The sequence below is a fragment of the Mytilus edulis genome, chromosome 4, assembly GCF_963676685.1.
Source record: "Mytilus edulis chromosome 4, xbMytEdul2.2, whole genome shotgun sequence".
Lineage (NCBI taxonomy): Eukaryota > Metazoa > Mollusca > Bivalvia > Mytilida > Mytilidae > Mytilus > Mytilus edulis.
Window position 1 is genome coordinate 9,606,320 of NC_092347.1, and position 21,915 is coordinate 9,628,234.

A 21,915-nucleotide genomic window follows, 5' to 3' on the forward strand; every position below is an offset into this window, starting at 1 on the left:
ATGGGTCAATAATCTGTTTATAAATAAACTTCTTAATTGAACATCATAATTGTTTTCCCAGTTAAATGGGTCAGTCAGCATTTCAATTACAATATTTTCAAATAATTTGCAGTTTGTTTATCGTACTTTGGTTGTTTAAACATAATTGTTTTCCCCTGAACAGTTAGAATTTTAATTTCAATATTCTCAAACTATCAGATGAAATTACTATATACATACTTTTTTATGAATTATTGTTGAAAGCTACAGTTTTGATTTGTGAAACAAAATTTAAAAAAAAACATCAAATACTTTTGCATAATCTTCCTTCTGTGCAGACTTGCATGTGAGTCAGGAGAGACTTCAATTGTTTACATGTTTGATCAGTACAATTGATTTTCTGTTGTTGACAGTTGTAAGCATGAAGTAGATTCATCAAATGTTCTTTTATATTCATCTGAACCCGTTTGTCCATATCTTTTGGAAATTCTGGAACCTAAATTAAAATAATTCTAATTTAGCACATGTAGAGTGATTTTTTTTTATATCTATTTGATCTGCAACTGCCATCATAGAATAAGTCCATGAAAAGTATATTTCCTTTAATAATTTTGATTCCCTGAAAAAAGGTTTTTAGGAGATAATCACTAACAGTTTTTGACAATTTATATAATGACATACATGACATACCAGCTAAGTATTAATCTAATAAAGAAATTCAATATTACACTGGCTAGATTGTTATTGCTATGGATATTAGTGACCTACCTCTGATTCTTTATAGACTTCTACAATTTCATCTGGGACATCCTCAACCTCTGGTAACATGTCAGAAATATCTACATCTGTAACAAATAATGTCAAAACTTGACAAATGTAAAAAATATCTTGTTCATCTCAACCTGATCAAGATTGGGCATTCAAACAATTAAGGCTTGACCCATCATTTCAATTGTCCATTCATGGTCAGATACATTTTAGTCAATCAACTATTGTTGCAATGATAAGTTAGGTTCGTATAATATAGTTTGAGATTTTCCTTGATATTGGTAGGTAACTAAGAGTTTCAATTTCTAGAATTTTCTATAAGGGTACAATTTCAGTTCTTTTTTTCTTCATAGCTTTTGTTCAAGTTTCAACATATATATATATATAATGAAGTAGCAAATGGTAAGCAAAAATTATTAAACAAGAATGGGCATTCATTTTCTGTGTTCAGTGGACCCTGAAATTGGGGGTCAGAACTCTAATTTGGTATTAAAATTAGAAAGATTATATCATAAGGAACAAGTATACTAAGTTACAGGTTGATTGGACTTCAGCTTCATCAAAAACTACCTCTATCAACATTCTTAACCTGAAGCAGGACAGACCAGAAAACATAATGCCCATTAAGGGGCATAAAAATATTAAAAAAGATGTCCCAGACGACACAAATGCCCCCACTCAAGCTTGAAAATTTTCTTAATGAAAAAGGGGGATAAGTCTTCCCCAATAGATGACTCACTGCCTAAATTAAAATCTGTCTGTATGTTGTGGTTCTCAGCATTGTGTATGAGTTTTATGAAATTTGGATTAGCAAACTCAAGTGAAGAGTACAGAAACAAAACAATGGGAGACTTGTCAAGGGTAATACTTAATGCCTGTGTTGCCTACATCAGGTGCATGACAATTTTAATCAGGTCAACTAGAAACTAGAACTGCTGACACACTAAAATAGCTTACTCCTGCTTCACAATGTTATTAGTACTACCACATCCTAAAGAAATGTTCTACAACTGTGTAAAGCATCATCAATATCAGACAGGTATACAAAAGAGCAGCTTGGGATATTTCTATATATCACCAAAGCATTGTTTGCAGGGGATTATATCAAGAAAATTGATAAGTGTTAGGGATTAAGATTAAGATGTATACCTATGCAATCTGTGTTGGATTCTTTTACTTCTATTTCATTGTTATTCCAACCAACTTTAGAAAACTGAAAAAGATAATAAAAACTATCAACAAACCATCTCAATCATCTAGTCTGATCCTACAATGAGTAACATCAATTCTGTTTTGAAATTTTCAATAAAATCTACTTTAGGTTGGATGTCATAGGCACACAGTGTGTTTCATTGTGTATACACGCAAACAAACCACCGAATTGTACTGTTAAGATGACAACAACATTATTAAAGAACTTCAAAAACAGAAGCATGCTAAAATCTGAAAGACTTGATCAGTTTTCATTTGGTTGAGTCCTGTGTAGTCAAAAGGTGTGACATGTATGATAAATCAATTGAATCATTATATAACAAGAATGTGTCCACATTACATAGATGCCCCACTTGCACTTTTATTTTCTATGTTCAGTGGTCCTTGAAAAATGGGTGAAAAAATTGGCATTAAAATTAGAAAGATCATATCATGAAGGGAACATGTGTACTAACTTTTGTTGATTGTACTTCAACTTCATCAAAAAACTACCTGGACCAAAAACTTTAACATGAAGCAGGACAGACAGACGCACCAACGGACGAACAAATGGTGGGGCATTAAAACAAAGATCTTTATCAAATGTGCACATTTTTATGGTCAGTCAATAAACACAAAAAACCATAATGTTGTTATTTTACTTTTAGGATGAAAAGAGTTTGTATATATCAATTTTGTGTATCCCCAATAATTGACTGTGTAATATATTAGACATTTAAAAAGTGATTAATCTTGAATATGCAGCCTTTAGCAGGGTGGAAACATTTTTTTCAAGCTGCCAGGAACAAAGGAAAAATTAAACTCTGACATGCAAAAAAACAAAATCTACCGTTTCCTACATGTTTTTTACTATAAAACAAAATCTACCGTATCCTACAAGTCTTTTACTTTACCATTAAGATGAATATCAGTGCACCATTAACAAATATTTCAAACTTACATTCAATTTGAAAATAAAATCCTTTTACCTTTGAGGAAAGTTTGATTAGTTTTCTAAGGATTACTGCCCCTAATAAACATGTCTTGGTTTTTACTAAAGGATCTTTCATAAATTGGTCAATCTGTATCAACTTCTCGAAGCGAAAAAGCATCACATCCAACGATTCTTCATATGGGCTAAAATGGAAGATAGATCAAATGTTATATAATCACATCCAATGATTCTTCATATAGGCTACAATGGAAGATAGTTCAAATGTAATACAAGACTGCAATTATATCTTACCTACAAGTCTGTAGTTCAATATTGACTACATCATTCGTGGACAATATACTATGATTTATTTCTTTTTGTGGATGCAAAATTTTTGTGGATTCAGGAAACACCTATTGTATTTTCTTAAACCGTATATCAGGTTGTTCGCAATTTGATTACAATATGGGTAAATTGGACAATACATGAGAAAATCACCACATTCAATTGTAAAAGATAAACAAAATGCTTAAAATCATTGACTATAAGATAATTGATTACAATATTAATCAAATAGAAATATACAACACACTAAACAACACACTGCAGAGTTTTGGTTTTGACCACAATCAATAGATCTTTGCTAATTAATATTTTTTTTTGTTTAAGATAGCTTAGCTTTCTAGTTAATCTGTTGAAAAGTTTCACAACAAACAGACAAGATAGTCCAAGGCCAGACAGTTCTGTGGAACCATTTTCAAATCATTTGTTTATACTTTACCACCTTTAATTTATCAAAAATGCTAAACATACCTTTGTGATAATGGCACTTTCTGACAGTATAGATTTTCTAAATTTTCAGGTGTGTTTTCTAAAAGGCAGGCTAACACTGGCTCATAAAAAGGTGCGTTCTTGTTTTCTCCTAAATAATCTCTAGGGTTAAAATTACCAGCTGTCTTCAAAGAAACACTTCTCATGGTAGTTTGCCTATCTTCAAATATGAACTTCTTACTCACACTCCCATCAGCATTACATGATCTTCTAAAATAAAATCAATAAAATGCAATGAAAACAAACATATAGCTTCCCTAAAATATGGACCAGGTCCAATCATCAGCTGTCTTTCCCTTCCATTTTTTCAATTAAAGATAAAAGGAAGTATATTAGTTATACGTTTTTGCTTCATTTAAGCACTACACAAAGATAGTTTTCAGTTTCATGAAAAAACTTAATTTATAATTATGTTAAATAAACAAGTACCAATTTTATAATCGTACACAATTTCTGCAAATGATTTTAATACTAATGAGTACAGGATAACCCTGTTTCTACAAAGTTACTAGGGTGGATATATTTGGAATATTTCCCAAAACTGATTTTTGAAAGAAACATAAATAGTGAAACTGAGAGCTCAATATACAATAATTTCACAAGAAACACAAGGGAAATGTGTTACTCAATTTAAAGTCAATTTTTTCATTTGTGTATCTCCTTCTCATCAAATCAGTATGATATTTCAAGGTGTTTCGAAATATAAACATCTCGCCAGCCATAAAAGGAGTCGACTTCTTGTAGCCATCTTTTCCCAAATATTGTTTTCATATTAGACCAATTTAGAATTTAAGATATAAAGGCTTACTTGTTCATATCCAGTGCAACAGTGAGTATGTCATGTCGAATCTGTCCTTTAAATGAAGAAACAAACAGGCTAAACCATCTTTCAACATCTAATCTATACAACATTGATGAAGGGGCAATTCTTGGACCTGAAACATGTGAAATATACACTAGTACTATTATCAAAGAAATGGTCACTACTATCATAGCCTGGGTATAATAAATAATCAAAGCGCTGTAAGCGCTGAAGGCAGTTAACCAAAAACCAAGGCAACCGTAATTATGAAAACTGTGGCAATGTTGCCTCAACATTAAACATTCATATATAGTACATTCATGTTTATCTAATGATTTATTTATTAAGGCAAATAATTTATATGTTATCAAGGTTTCAAAAGCAATGCATATATCAATGTATATTTTTTTATGGTGAGTTTGCAGTGGTACAAGTTCCAAATGATTGCAGTTGTTCTACTTGGTAGTTAACCTTGGTTTTATTTGACTGCTAGAAGTTCAAATTGACTTAGTATGAACATGTAATAGTATGAATGGACTGGTTTCCCTGGAAGGAAAACTGAGTTTGTATTTTATAGTACAAAAGCTATGAGACACGAATCAGACAAATGTTCACTACAACAGGGATCAAAGGTGAGGTCTGACTGACCTGTCCATAGTAAATGTAAATGATTTGTTCTTTTGTCCCATACATATGAATATATAAAATTAAGGGGTGGGGCTCTCAACGGTTTTCAAGTTTTCAAACAGGTAGGGGTAGGCAGAGGATTTAGGGGGGGGCAGGGGGCCTTTTTTAGGAAAAAAATTGGTTGCTTATATAGGGAATCACTGAAGGGTGACTGGAGCGGGCCCCTCTGAGGTCAGTCAGCGGGCCCCCACTTATGAAAATTTCTGGATCCGCTACTGGGGGTAGGGTGACCCTAGGGACTTCCCCTACATTTCATTTTATTTGTTATATTGTCCCATACATGAATATATATGGTTTAGGGGTGGGGATCTAATTGGTTTCCAAGTTTTCAAACAGGAGGGGTAGGGTGACCCCAGGGACTCCATCTATATTTCATTTAATTAGTTATATTGGCCCATACATGAATATATATTGTTTTGGTGTGGGGATCTCAACTGTTTCCAAGTTCTCAAACAGGAGGGTTGGGGTGACCACAGGGACTTGCCCTATATTTTATTTGATTTATTATATTGTCCCATACATGAGTATATATGGTTTAGGAGTAATGATCTTGACCATTTCCAAATTCTCAAACAGAAGGGTGTACAGTGACCTCAGGGACTCCCCAATCTTTCATTTGAATTGTTATATTGTCCCGTACATGAATATATGGTTAAGGGGTGGCGATCTCAACAGGTTTCAAATTCTCAAACAGGAGGGGGTGGGGTGACCCAAGGGACATCCCATATATTTCATCTGATTTGTTATATTGTCCCATATATGAATATATATGGTTTATGGGTGGGGATCTGGACCATTTTAAAATTCTAAAACAGGAAGGGTGGGGTGACCCCCCAGCGACTCTTCCTATATTTCATTTGATTTTTCATATTGTCACAAACATGAATATATATGGTTAAGGGGTGTGGATCTCGACCGTTTCCAAGTTCTCAAACAGGAGGGGGCGGGTAACTCCAGGGACTCCACCTATATTTCATTTTATTTATTATATTGTCCTATACTTGAATATATGCAGGGGCGGATTTAGGCGGGGGGGGGGGGGGGGGGGGGGGGGGGTGTTGCGGGCTTGCACCCCCCTTAAATTTGCAAAGCATGGGTTGTTCTCAGCTTAATAAAGAATATTCCGATAATTTTACCTCCAATTTTTTTTTAGCCTCGGCGACAATTTAAGTTTGCGCCCCTCCTAACCTAAAATCCTGGATCTGCCCCTCATATGGTTAAGCGGTGGGGAGCTCGACCGTTTCCAAGTTATCAAACAGGAGGGGGTAGAGTGGCAAAAGAATGCCACCTATATATCATAGGATTTACTTACATTTAGGTATATATAATATAGTTGCATTATTTGTGAAAATTAAGAAAGAAACTTTCAGCTACTTTAATTGACCCTTCAAAATTGAGAAAAACAAATAACCCTTCGAAATTGCAGTAATATGTTTCCACTTTAAAAGCATCTCACATGCATTATCATCATTTATCACTGATAAAGAAACTTTAGACTGTGACCATGAACATGTATATTGTTAGATATACTGTTCCCAGCTGTCACATTGTATTGGATTTCTAAATTAAAATTTGTCAAAAAGTAATTTTGAGTTTCTGTATAAAATATTTTGCTGCCTTTTCTTTCTTTTACATATTATTATTTTTTCACCTGCTTTGATTTATTTTGTAATTGATCGCCAAACCCGGAATTATCCTTATCCGCTTCTGGAATCGGATCCGATATTGTAAAATTATGTCTTCACGGCCGCCATTGTTATGTGTTTACAATGTTGTTTTTGTCAATCAGATACGATTTTACTCGAATTTATACAATATATGAAGGCGATTTTCTGTATAAAGCTAGCGGTTGAACAAAATGAACATCGCTGTCATGAATAATAATGATAAAAATAAGTTTTTAGCTCGTTTAATTGGAGACTTTGGTGACGTGCATGGAAGGTTTGCAAAGTAATTTCTTTCAAGTGGAAGGTGACTACGTCGGGCGTAGCTAGAAACCAACTATCCAAGTCGAAATTCCGCTTGCTAAAGTGGAAGGTCGCGGACCTCTGACCACCGCTAATTTGCACACCTGCCTCTAAATTAAAAAGCTACGAAAATTTCTTTTTCTAATTTGAAATTGCCGCCAACAGCATGAACAGTTGAACAGTTGAACTTATTATATAATAGACTACTGACGTAGTTGTACTACGTATTGATGACAAACAATATCCCTACGACTTTTGCCATTTGGGAAATCTAAACTACTTGTCTTAATAAGAGATTTTCGATGATTAAATATTTCATACAATTGTTCTTTGACATCTTAGCTAAAAGCACAAGTCATAATGAACTACACAAGGATTCTTAATAAGCACTACTTCCTATGTGTAACTTCAAGACTTTTGGATAAATCGATGATCATTTAAGGTTTTTCTTGTCATATTTTTTGTAATCTAGAATAAAAAGTATTAAAAAAGTGTTCAATTAGTTATATATAACATAGTAGCGAGCTAGATAATAACAATGGCAAGTATTTCAGGATTTATTGGGTAGAACACAAATCAAGGGTGCTCGCATAATGCAGCTTAACTGCATAAAAATCCAATATTGCCAGTAATGCATTGCTAAATCACTTATCTCTTTTCTTATAGTTTTCTCAAGTTAAGGGCATAGGATACAGTTACAGGGGAGGTAATAATGTTGCTATCATTAATTGTTATTTTTGAGACGTCAAACTGTGACTTATCAGGAAAAGATGAAGTTCTTAACTGATTTTTATCATTCAAACTGATTTAATTTGAAAACGAGTTCATGGACCCATTTTTTTTTAAATGACATTTGATTTGATTAGGTATGAAGATTATGTGCACCAATTTTCATGAAAAAGTCAATAGTGCAATTTTTTTTAATTTAATATATATACAGCAAAAAATTATGTTTTTTTCAACATAAAAATAAAATGTACAAATTTAGAGAACATTTTTATAAAACAGAAATTACAAATAATTTAACAAAAAACAGCTTGTGTTTAATTTAAAACAAAAAAGTTATGTATTTCTGTCGAAAGGAAAAATATGTCGACAAATCTGAATTTTTAGGAAATATCTGAAATTTCAACCTCAATTTATTCAAAAAGTAGCACATAATGGTATATTTTTTATTACATATTTGATTTAATCAGTAAAAAATAATTAAAAATAGCCTGTATTCAAATTTTCATAAAAATTTCATTATGGCACGTATGGGATCAAAACTGTATTGTATACCCTTAATGCCTACCAAATGACAAGGATTAAGAATGATAGCATAGAGGCTCTCATGGTAAACTGAATTACAAGATAAACTAGGGGTGAATAATTATCCACCTCAATTATATTTATGATACAAAGCCTCATACCAAAGTTCAAGAAGCTTTGATTCATAGATCATGTAGATTCTGTGAATGTGACAAAAATTACATTCAAGACCGCACTTTGACCTATAATGGTTACCTCTTACAAATTTTGACTTGGATGCATTGGCACTCATTTTGATATCTATGGTCATTATGTGCAAGAACATACAAATATTCAGTTTATAATAAAAAGTTGATGAGCAATGAATGGTATACAAATTTCAATATATGGTATGTTCAAATGAAGATTGGTTCAAAATTTGAGGAATACTGATTTGTTGTTCTTCCAAAAAAAATGAGATGCAAATTAAATAGTAGGCAGGATTATTAACAATATCTGACAAAAGATTGACAAGTTTTCACAATCCTCAGCTTTGCAATTTTCAAAAAAATAGTAAGCTCAATTGCCAATATCACAAATAACATGCAATAAGTTTCTATTTTAAAACATACCTTCAAATAAGGCCTGGGCTATCTGTATAAAACATACCTTCAAAAAAGGCCTGGGCTATTTGTATAAAACATACCTTCAAATAAGGCCTGGGCTATCTGTATAAAACATACCTTCAAATAAGGCCTGGGCTATCTGTATTAAACATACCTTCAAATAAAGCCTGGGCTATCTGTATAAAACATACCTTCAAATAAGGCCTGGGCTGATCTGTATAAAACATACCTTCAAATAAGGCCTGGGCTATCTGTATAAAACATACCTTCAAAAAAGGCCTGGGCTATCTGTATAAAACATACCTTCAAATAAGGCCTGGGCTATCTGTATAAAACATACCTTCAAATAAGGCCTGGGCTATCTGTATAAAACATACCTTCAAATAAGGCCTGGGCTATCTGTATTAAACATACCTTCAAATAAAGCCTGGGCTATCTGTATAAAACATACCTTCAAATAAGGCCTGGGCTATCTGTATAAAACATACCTTCAAATAAGGCCTGGGCTATCTGTATAAAACATACCTTCAAATAAGGTCTGGGCTATCTGTATAAAACATACCTTCAAATAAGGCTTGGGCTATCTGTATAAAACATACCTTCAAATAAGGCCTGGGCTATCTATATAAAACATACCTTCAAATAAGGCTTGGGCTATCTGTATAAAACATACCTTCAAATAAGGCCTGGGCTATCTGTATAAAACATACCTTCAAATAAGGCCTGGGCTATCTGTATAAAACATACCTTCAAATAAGGCCTGGGCTATCTGTATTAAACATACCTTCAAATAAAGCCTGGGCTATCTGTATAAAACATACCTTCAAATAAGGCCTGGGCTATCTGTATAAAACATACCTTTAAATAAGGCCTGGGCTATCTGTATAAAACATACCTTCAAATAAGGCCTGAGCTATCTGTATAAGAATCCGTCCTGCCATGTCTACATCTTTAAGTCGTAATAGGGAGATTGCTGTCTTCAAGTTTTTTTCTTTTAGTGTGAGATTGTCTGAGGCCATAAATTGGACTTGATCTGACAAACTGTTACTCTGCAACTTACTGTAAATACATTGCATACATAAGTAAAGCTCTTAGGAGCCTGTATCGTTCAAGAACACCTGTTAATTTGCATAAAATTGATACAATGCAATGATGATATTTCAAATAGTTCCTACAAAAGATACCTGGGCTATCTGTATAAAACATACCTTCAAATAAGGCCTGGGCTATCTGTATAAAACATACCTTCAAATAAGGCCTGGGCTATCTGTATTAAACATACCTTCAAATAAAGCCTGGGCTATCTGTATAAAACATACCTTCAAATAAGGCCTGGGCTATCTGTATAAAACATACCTTTAAATAAGGCCTGGGCTATCTGTATAAAACATACCTTCAAATAAGGCCTGAGCTATCTGTATAAGAATCCGTCCTGCCATGTCTACATCTTTAAGTCGTAATAGGGAGATTGCTGTCTTCAAGTTTTTTTCTTTTAGTGTGAGATTGTCTGAGGCCATAAATTGGACTTGATCTGACAAACTGTTACTCTGCAACTTACTGTAAATACATTGCATACATAAGTAAAGCTCTTAGGAGCCTGTATCGTTCAAGAACACCTGTTAATTTGCATAAAATTGATACAATGCAATGATGATATTTCAAATAGTTCCTACAAAAGAAAATGCCTAAAATTGGAAAAACCTCCTTCAAGGATAACAACTCCTAAAAAGAGTTAACTGATTATTTTAGTCATGTTAACCAAGTTGTTGTTTGTGCCCAGCTAATAATTTGACCTTTTTAGTTTCTTTGCATTTACTGTTTTACAATGAAACACATAACTTTTTCATTTAAGGGCAATAACTCATATACAGAATCAACTGACAATTTGGAGTGCCTTATATTAATAGTAGATTCCTGCAGGTCAATTTTGCCATACAGTTTCTCTTAATTTACTAAAGTTTCTCCATAAAATCAGAAGTGGTTACAATGTCTTTGAAGGACCAATACTCCTATAAGGAGTTAAGAAACATTTTTCGATATGTTGATTTGTTGATCTTGTCCTGTTGATAGTTTTACACTTTCTAGATAAGAAGGATAAAGGCAATTAATAACCTGGTATGACACGATGTGACACTGTGTTGGGAGAAATGTCCCTAAATCCAAATATCAAAAGGTAGTGGTTTAAGCAGTATTCAAAGGGAACTTTCCCAATTTTCTACATGCATTTAGGGAAAAATATCCAAGTTTCTTGGTATGGCACCGTGAATAATTGCAGTGTATTGAGTTTTGAAACATGATATTTTAATTGCACTGTTTCTACAGAAACCAATTAATATTTTACATACCTTTCAAAGTCATCAGTATAAAGTAAATCATGATCTAAGTTCTTTCTTATTTTTTTTAGCAGTAATTGATCAGTATTTTGCTCATCTTCCCCTATTCCAAGAGTCGGGTCAGGATATCCTTGAATACGGCTAATTAGAGATCTAGGATTCTTAATTTTATCTGCAAGATAAAAATAAAAGCTAGCATCAATCATCTTATTCACATAATTTTTTGATTTTCATATACATATAAGGCCAGACTTTTTATTTTATCTGTTTAACGAGAAAATTTGTAAAAAATTAGGGTCGAGGGGGCGAAATAAAAAAAAAAATAAAAGTGCAAAATTGGTCCAGTCGACACTTAAAATTAAAATAAAACCATTATAAGTGACTTTTTTTTTTTTTTTTTTTTAGAATTTATCAAAATACAAGAACAATGGAATGAGAACAGACCAGTCAGTATATTAACCCAGAGAAATATAAATACATATAGTTTATATATGTCTCTGGTTAACCCTTCTATTAATATAAACATAAAAACTATGTTTTGATTCTGTATTTCCACTAATTAACAAATTAAACAAAACTTACCTAAGTTGTAGTTTGATGTTAATTTGGTAAGGTCCAATCTACCAGAATCACATGAGTGAACAGATGATCACATGATGCAAATCAGACTTCAGAGTGGAGAAAGTCAGGAACTGAAACTTCCATAATGAGGGTGGGCACAAATCACAACTCGGGCGGGCATGTGATTCTGGTAGATTGGACCTTACCAAATTAACATCAAACTACAACTTAGGTAAGTTTTGTTTAATTTGTTAATTTAGTAAGTCCAATCTACCTATAGAATCACATGAGTCTTTAGAGTTCAGTTCTGCACTTTCAGTAAAAATCTATGTAAAGTAGCAACAGTTATACTAAAAACACTACATATTCCTATAATGGAAACTCTACTAATTCTAAATTTCGGAATTATATACATCCTTATATACACAAACTATCTTATTTTCTCTTGGCCAATAAGATTTCATTACTGAAGGAGCTGTCATTAGTAATAGGTCTTTGATAAAATTTTCGAAACACACTATCTTTCCTCCATCCAGCTGTGCGAAGAATTGTAGCTATAGGAATTCGACCACTAACATAGGAAGTAGCAGCTCCTCTAGTACTATGAGGTGTAAAGATTGTCATATCTATTCCAGCCATAATTAAAACTTGTTTAATCCACTTAGCAATGGTACCCTTTTTTACAGGTTTATACGGTTTTTGGAAACTCAAAAACAATTGAGTGTTATTTAATCTTAATTTATTTGTGCATTCTAAATATTCATGTAATGTATGAACCACACAAATCCTATAATCTGGCTTAAATGCTTCTATAAATATCTCTGGTAACTGATATCCAGGTCTAGTTTGCTTAAGCAAGTCTCCATATCTAATTTTAACTGAGTATGTATCAAGTTCCAAATTCCTAATATCTATTAAGAAAATACTCTGCATTCTCTGACCTGTTGTTAAAGCTAATAACATAGCCAATTTAAATGTTATGTTTTTTAATGTAATATCTTTGTTCCAAGTCTTTAAAAGACTTAGCACCATTTCCACATTCCAGGTGCAATTATACCTAGGTAAAACAGGTTTCTTATTAAATATTCCCTTCATAAATTGTTTAACATGAAAATGTTTTCCAATTTGCACATTAGTAATAAGATAAACAAAACTAGATACTGCTGATTTAGCAGTATTAACAGCACTATATCCTAAGCCGTTTAGATGCAATTCTAACAAAAATTTTAATACACTATTTACAGATGGATCAAATCGATCCGTTTTTTCTTTGTCACAAAAAAGCAGCCACTTTTTGATATATGTCCCATACTGTTTTTTGGTAGAATCTCTCCAGGAATTGATGATGATGTCGGCAGCCTCTGCTGATACTCCTCCCTCACACATTTTATTCCTGAGATCTTGAAAGCCGCCAATCTCATGTTTTTCAAAGGATGAGTTTGATTTGTTTTGGGATTCATCAGAATCGTTTCCACTTTTGGCAAAATATATGGTTGATCGCAAATCATTTGTAGTAGCTGCGGAAACCAAGGCTGTGTTGAAAATAAAGGTGCTATGACTAATGCGGTTGCTTTTTCCTGACAAATTTTCTGTAACACTGCACTGATCACACTGAAAGGAGGGAATATATATGCATAAAATGTATTCCAAGTTAAAGAGAATGCATTAACAGCCAAAGCCTTCACATCCGGGCCAAAGGATACATATTGTTCTAATCTATTGTTATGTTTTGATGCAAATAAATCAATGTCACATGGACCAAGTTTATTCATTATACACTCAAAAATACTATCAATAATCATCCATTCCATATCTGAATTAGACTTGTGTCTGCTTAACGCATCTGCTTTTATATTAAACTTCCCTGGGATATGAAAAACACTCAGCCAAATTTGTCTATATATGTATACACCACAACCATATCTCTTTAGCTAAATTATTTAACTCTTCTTTTCTTCCTCCCATTTTATTCAAATACTTAATAGCAGTTGTATTATCAAGAAATAATTGTACATGTTCATTACGAGTTCTGCAACAAAAGGCTTTTAATGCAAGAAAAGCTGCTTTCAGTTCCAAAAAATTTATATGTTTATTACGTTCACTCAAACTCCAAACACCTGATAATGTAAGATTATTTGTTACATCAAGAGCTCCATATCCTAACATACTACTGTCAGATTCAATTTTTCTATCTGGTGGCTTAAAAACAATTGGTTTATAACTATTATGAATGTTTTCAATCCACCAGTTTATACATTGTTTACTCTCATTTGATAATATAATTTTAGCATCAAAATTTCCTTTATTCAATTTTAATTCAACATCCTTTTGTATTTCTAAAGTTTTGTAAAAAACTGGTGCATATAAGACACCATGTTCACTAGCAACCAATTTTCCAATTAACTGCGCAAATTCACGTATGGTAACAAAACACTTCCTTAACAAAGTTCTGCATAATTCCACAATATTTGCAACTTTCTTTGGTGCTAATTTCACTACCATGCTCACAGAATCTATACTGAATCCTAAAAATTCAATGTTTTGAGCAGGCACAACAACTGATTTTTCTTTATGTATAGTAAATCCAAGGCTATCAAACAATTTCATTGTTTCTTGAACATTATTTAGACATTCCTCATAAGTATCCCCTACCAATAAAATGTCATCAATATACGCACAATTAACATAATTATCCTTCTTTCCTTAAAGAAGATAACACAGGTTTTAACAACTTTGTGAAAATGCGAGGAGCTGGTGATAAACCATTAGGCATAGCTGTAAACTGATACAATTGACCTTTCCAAGTAAATCTCAAAATTTTTCTATCTTCCTTTTTTATTCCTAAGCTGTAATATGCATCTTTTATATCCAACTTTGCAAAGAAATTTTTATTTTTTACTAATTCTAATGCTGACTTGAAAGTTTCCATCTTGAAATGTTTATATTCCAAATGCTCATTCAGATTACTTAAATTTAATATTAATCTAAATGATCCATCAGCTTTAGGCCTAATAAAAATACTAGATAATACTTCCCCATACTGATGAATTACAGGTTCAATAACCTTTTTGTGTAAAAATTTTGTTAACAGATTGTCGATAACTATTTGTTCACTTTCATTAAATTTAATTTCTTTCCGTGAACATGTACCACATGGTTCACATTCAAATTCCAAGTGATAACCTTGACATACAATATTCAAGAGGTTTCTATCACTTGTAATTGTTTTCCATGTCTCACTATACTGAGATATTTTCCCCGCAACAAAGTTGTCAGTAGTATTATGCAGACAATTAATAATGTACATGTACTTACATTACTATTACTAACTGTGTCCATTTCTAATGACCCAGATTCCCCTTTCCTTTCTTGTTGTAGGGTTTCTTCTGCTCTCGTTGAATCTGGGCCTTTTTGGCTAAAAAATTGTTTTTAAAACCACTTTTCCCTTTGAAACTTCCATTGGCATTGTCAGACTTAAAAATATCATTCCGAGAATAAATGTCCTTAACTTCAGGAACATGGGCCTTATCCCTGTTCCATGTACTTTTAACTTTCATTTTATTGCCCAGTTTAGTACTATCGTCTATTTCTTTCATCCGTTGTTCCAGATTTTCTCTGTCCCCAAATAAATAGTTCGGCGAAATTTTCTCATCTTCGTGGCTCAGGGCTAAATATTTTTTGTCTAAAGCTGGCGTTAGCAACTTCCTTCTTTGACTAGACAGATCTCTATGAGCATACAACAACAAATTAAGGGAGTCCAGGGATAGTTCAAACGTTTCTTCCGATTCTTCCGATGAGCTTTTCAAAGACTTTTCCATTAGCTGAACAACCGGTATCATCCCTTTAACAAGATACCCCTGGGTTCTTTGCAAGGATCTGTCATTATCTTTCAGACGTTTAGATGTTTCCTTAGAACTCCACAGCACTTTGTTCACTTTAGGAACCTCTAGAAATTCACAATTCTCTGGCCGAACAAATTTATCCACTAATTCCTGAACTTCTTTATTTTTATGATCTACGGCAGACTCCGCCCCTTGATTAACAATTTTTGCTATCTCATCGTGTACCGGCAATCCTAATCTTGGTTTCTTGGACAAAATGTTCTCAACTTTTTTCATTTTTTCCATTTTGGACATACTCGTCGTAACTTTTATTCTTTTTTGAGGTGGTTCCTCCGCCACATGATCCTCCTCATCTTCCTGGGAAGACTCATAATCCCGTTCCGATTCCTCCTCCGAGACACTGTCATAAAAAGTATTCGGAGATTTGCCCCGTCTATTGTTTCTCAACTGCGTCGGCGCACTAGGCCCAATCGAATCAGCTGTTTTGTGAAGAACCGCATTTTTAATTTCAATTACGGACTTGGTAAGCTCATTAATTGCTTTCTGCTGTTCAAAATAAAGTTTTTGATTGTTAATCAATTGCTCATTGTATTGAGCTAACAAATCCGGTCTCTGTTGATTAACTTCGACACTTGCGGTAAAAGGTACATAATTAGGCTCCGCCCCCTTTTTGTTTTTATCAACAGTTACTGTCGCTCGCTTCGGAACAGAATGTAAACGGGTAGGCTGTGAAGATGATGGAGCGCCAGTATGAATCAACTGAAGAGAACCATCATCCTTCACCACTATTGCCTGGTCTTGGAAAACATTGCAGTTTTCCACCACTGGATCCAAAATAATAAATTCCTCTGCCATTGTTCGGAATTTCCTAAACACACGTGCCCTCTCTATCAGCGCAAACACATTAACAAAGAAAATTGTTTACAAACATAATTTCATGTCAAATGAAAATTATGAATAACATCACTATAGTTAAACTTTCAAACTACGAACAATTCCTGACTATCCAAACACTAACATATACGAAATTTTAATTTTTTGTCTCCTAAATAAATAGTCTAACTTTGCATTACAAAGGATCAACCTCGTTCTGATTTGCATCATGTGATCATCTGTTCACTCATGTGATTCTATAGGTAGATTGGACTTACTAAATATAGATCCATGGCACCACTCAAATATATCAACCTCGCTGCATATACACTATATATGTATATACCAGTCACCCAGTCAGGAACCTCTTAGTGTATGCATAGACATATATATACACATGTGTATATAATGTCTGTGGTGTAATACTCCCAGAGTTAAGCAACTTTAACCTATAAATTGAAACAATGCTTATGCATGGAAATATAAACATTAATCAAGAAGATCTAACCAAAAGTATGTTAATGCGTGTGGAATGCGTAATTGTCCCTTTTGGGATCAATTTTTGTCTGTCAGCAGTGCCATTCATGCGTCTGTAGTCATTATCGCAAGAATCCGGATTTCGGTCATAGCGGGTCCGTTTCCGATGAAATCCCGATTCCGATCCGTAGTTCTACAAATTTAAATGTCGGACGAAGAAAAATTTACAAAAATAAACGATGTTTGATACGCTATTTGGAAAGGAATATGACGTTTCTAATGCAATACATGGATGACAAGTTTACTTGAGGCTAATTTCATCAAGTTCTGATGAAGTAATAACTGATTTTTGCCGAAAGTTAGAATGATTTGATGTACGCTCTCGTGTAACAAGTATGAAAAGCATGCCACCAGCTTAAAAATCTTTTAGAAGAAACTATATCGTTTATGCCTTGAATTTCTTTACTTTTAAATGAAAATTGCTGTTTCATTGACTTGGTAAAAATTGAATATTACCGATAACGAAATATTGACTGAAAGCTAGTATTGTGAACAACACATTTTATTTTTTTCTGAGGATTTCGTAACAGTCGGCGGGAAAAATAATAATAAAAGTAAGAAGCACTACTTTTATTTTTATTCTAAAATCGGGAAAGGTGGAGTCGGCGGATCTCGTTAAACAGATAATAAAAAAATTCTGGCCTAATACACTAAAATGTTCTAAACATTCTTAAGTTTCAAAACTTGTGTCTAATCCTATTGTCAATGTTTTTAGACAATAAAATATGTTTAAACTAAACACTAAAATGTGATTTTAATTTTTACGATATTCAGAAAAATCCTGTTTGATTTTTATAAAAAAATTCCAAAATGCGAGTCTAACTTTAAAATTGCGATTATAATAACCCTGTTCCATTTTTCACAATTATTCCTAAAATTTAGAGTTCATCAAAATCTATTTTTCTACAAATTTTCTTTTGTAGAAAGAAGTAAATATATATAACACGTATCATATTTATTTTAAGCTTACCAATATGCTCAAATATCTGGCACAATATATCCCCTGGACTTTGGTTTATGGCATATTGTAACAGTTTTTGCAGCTGTTCTCTTGTTAGTGTCAGAAGTGTATCTGTCAGAGGGGCATGTACAGGTACCTAAAAATATCATCACAATTGTCAAACAATCTAGTGCAATTCTTATATGATTTGCATATTAGGGAATACATTGATATGATTGGTCGAGAGGACTTCTGGTAGTTGATCTTGACATTGGTTATTTTTGACAATGTTGACAGAACTTCTTTCCGTAACCAATGAAAACAAGATGGCAGCGATTATAACACCAACGTTTTAAAAATTTATTTTCACTGCACGTTAATCGTTAAATAAAATAATACACAAACACATTGTTTGAATGATATTAATGGTTTTTGCAGTTTTCTTTTCATCATGTAGCAAATTTCATTGAGTACATATTTTTGCGTTAACCAACAAATATATTCATGCGCCAGGCCTATTCAATGACATAAATATACAATTTACATGTGATAGAGGTAACCAGTGTGGAAACATATATTCCCTATCTACAAATTTAAAGAATTATAAGGATTAAACCCCTTTTTAAAGGAATTCATTGGTGTTTAAAGTGGACCAAGTCACTCACAAACATATCATTTGTTTGTGAGTGAATTGGTCCAGTTTATACACCAATAAATTCCTTTAAAAAGGCGTTTAATCCTTTAACACTAAAAGCTATATCAAACATGTACCAAGTAATCATAATGTAAAAGAAATTATTAAACCCAGTATTCTCCCCGGGCATTAAAGCACTGTGTTACCCTGAAGCTATATTTTCTACCATGGTTATATCTTGGATGATTTTATAATAGGATGTAATGGGGCCATGGTGCTAGTCATTTTTGAAAACCAGTATCATGTTAATTTCCATGGTGCTCTTTGAAAATTCTGGGGAGAAAACTGGAACGTCAACCAATTCATTTACAGTTAAGTCCTTTGAACAGATTTAGTTCTTAAAATTTATTGTGTATCGCTTTCCATTTATAAAATCTAATCAGCAAAAAATATTTCATTAAACTCTAGATGCAAATATCTATGGGGTTGAGTAACCAAAGTTTACCAATTGTTTCCTTCTGTCTGTTATGATAATCATGGAGCACATGAAACATTCAAAGTGATTATAGATTGATGTATATTTTTGTCTTTTTTCCCCGTGCATTCCTATTTGATAATTAAACTTTGTCATAACATTTGTTACATGATTTGTTTCGTTGAAATTTGTCTGCAAGCATTCATTTATAACACTTTCATTCTTCCACCTGTTTACCTTTTCTTTTATCAGGATTTTTTTACTTACAAGTGCTAGTGTTTGTGGTTGCAAAATGTTTAATGAAAGGTCATGGTTTAAGTCACTGCATATTGAAAAGCTGTCAGTGAGAAAGAGTAAAATAAGAGGAACTTGAGAAATTGTTTGTCAAAATAAATGGGGAATGTGTCCATGTGACACACATGATGCCCCTATTTGCACATAATGTTATAAAGGTATATAAATAAAGGTGATATAACCAAAATTCATACTGGATCTGAATTTTGTGGTAATAAGCATTCTTTATAAATTTCATGCCATATTTTTTGGTTGTGGCAAACTTAAGTAAAAGAACGGAAACAGAAAATCCAGCACTTTTTATATTTGTAAAGGGACATAACTCTAGAAAGGTAAAAGAGACGCCACCTACATTAAAATTTGATCTATGTTTTGTTGTCATAAGCATTATGTATAAGTTTCATAACATTTGGTTGAGGCAAACTAGAATGAGAGATAGAAAACCAATTTTGGAACGTACCGACAAACTGATGTACAGATAAATAGATAAGGGTAAAACCTAATGCCCCCTCTGCTACCGCAGGGGCATTAAAAGTCTAAGTACAGATAGCTTCATAGTAAAACTTTCCCATTCAAGAATATAAAACATCTTCAACATGTTTGTAAAATTTGAGTTGAGGTATCACATAATTTTAAGGAACTTATTATATCAATTCAAAACAAACTTGTTAATTCTCTGTCTCACACATTTACAACATACTTAACCTAGAGGTTCTAAAAACTTCCAGCCAAAACATTGCATATCAGTGAAATTTACGCCAAGTGAGCTGAAATAATCAAATTTAAATATACTCACTTTACCAGGACTTCTAATTCTTTTGAGGATGACTGCCACAACATGTGAACACCAAATCATATCCTTGCAGATTGAACACTTGGTAGATGTTATTCGATACCTTTCAAATGTCAAGACCACTTTTGCAATGGCGTGATGTTGATCATAGCTACTTTTCACAGAGGCACCGATCATGAAACCTTCAATCAGATTAATAATATTTCTTCACTTTTTTTCATTGAATTCAATTTGATACTTCTGACTTACATTTGACTTACATTGTACAATCACCTAATCAAAAGATATATCAAATCTACACAATCAAAATACCCTAAAACAAGATTTCATAATTTTTAATTTGATTATTCTCAGGATTTTTTTCGCTGAAATTAACCCCTTATGGATATTTTCAAAATTCAATATATATATACACCATAAGGCCAAATAAAAATATATGTGTGGTTCCAGTCCGACCGACCCTAGTTAAAACCCCCCGACCCTAGAACTTTTTTTTTCATTTCTGAAAAATAAATTTCCAAACGATCAAATTTGAGGATTGTGAATTAAAATAATTAAATTCATAGATTTCTGTAATCTGAATTTCCATCACAAGTATCTGTTATGGCTAAAATGCAACTTCATAACAGAATGCAACAAAATTAACTAAAAACGTATCATGACTGTTTATTTTACAACCAAACACATGTAAAAATGGTGGACTTCCGGTTGGGGCGTGTATAATACCGGAAACAATTTCGGTAAACACACGATTTTTTTCCGGAGATTGACATTCAAAAATAAAATTAAAAAAAAAAAAAAAAAAATTGCCGACCTACCGACCCTATTTTTTAAAAGTATGTAACTGGAACCACACATATATTTTTATTTGGCCTAACAGACAGTTGTATCGAAATAAAGTGTGAAATTTCTTGTTTTAATCATATTGAACTTTATACCTACATATCCAATTTATTTATTTTCTTTCTTTTAATTTGGTTGTTTTGAAGTTATTTCCCTTTCTTATTAACTACAGAGGGAGATTAAAAAGCTACATATTTCATAAAATAAATGTAAACAAGTTATGTTTTACCATGGATGCATTTAGCTTATCTTAATGCATCAATGTTCCTTGGCATTGGGGTCCTTGTGTACATTTTTAATCTGCTAACAAATGACTTGAAAATTCAGTAAAAGTATGGTTAAAATAAGATAACGGGATCTACAATTTTATAAAGGAGTAGGTCCAGTAAGGGCCGATTTTGGCCTCAAATTTCAGGTTCATCTGACGAATTTTGGAAACTTTTTAAACACTTAAGTGTCTATTTCAGTTAATGTGAAAGATTTTAACTGATCAAAGAGCAGAATGCTCTGAGGGATACGATTGCCATAGTTTTCATTGACCAAGTATAGCCGTTCTGCCAACTTTTCATTAAGCAAATAAGATTTGGCCAAAATTGAAAAGATCAAAGAGGGGGGGGGGGAAATAGATCCAAGGATACTGCCAAAAAAAAGCATGAACATGCGTGAGTCTCACGCATTTTTGGCAGCCCTGGTACAGCTGGATAGTATTATTTTCAAAACTAATTTAACTGCACATGCAAAATGTAACAATCTGATAGTCACTCAACTTTAAAAA

At 32.9% G+C, this 21,915-nt stretch overlaps 1 protein-coding gene across 2 annotated transcripts in view; it reads right to left on the minus strand.

Moving 5' to 3' along the window:
* Positions 1 to 21,915, minus strand: part of LOC139518912 (uncharacterized) — a 64,756-nt gene that overhangs the window by 36,041 nt on the left and 6,800 nt on the right. The window contains exons 4-13 of one of the 2 annotated variants that reach the window (XM_071310596.1): positions 20,301 to 20,479; positions 18,132 to 18,258; positions 11,361 to 11,520; positions 10,409 to 10,572; positions 4,512 to 4,638; positions 3,686 to 3,913; positions 2,928 to 3,075; positions 1,897 to 1,960; positions 748 to 824; positions 292 to 475 (exon numbers count right to left, since the gene is read on the minus strand). In XM_071310596.1, coding sequence (XP_071166697.1) covers positions 292 to 475; positions 748 to 824; positions 1,897 to 1,960; positions 2,928 to 3,075; positions 3,686 to 3,913; positions 4,512 to 4,638; positions 10,409 to 10,572; positions 11,361 to 11,520; positions 18,132 to 18,258; positions 20,301 to 20,479 — 1,458 coding nt within the window. Of the gene's footprint in view, positions 1 to 291; positions 476 to 747; positions 825 to 1,896; positions 1,961 to 2,927; positions 3,076 to 3,685; positions 3,914 to 4,511; positions 4,639 to 9,910; positions 10,077 to 10,408; positions 10,573 to 11,360; positions 11,521 to 18,131; positions 18,259 to 20,300; positions 20,480 to 21,915 lie in introns of those variants that run through there. The other variant, XM_071310597.1, reaches the window with a different exon arrangement.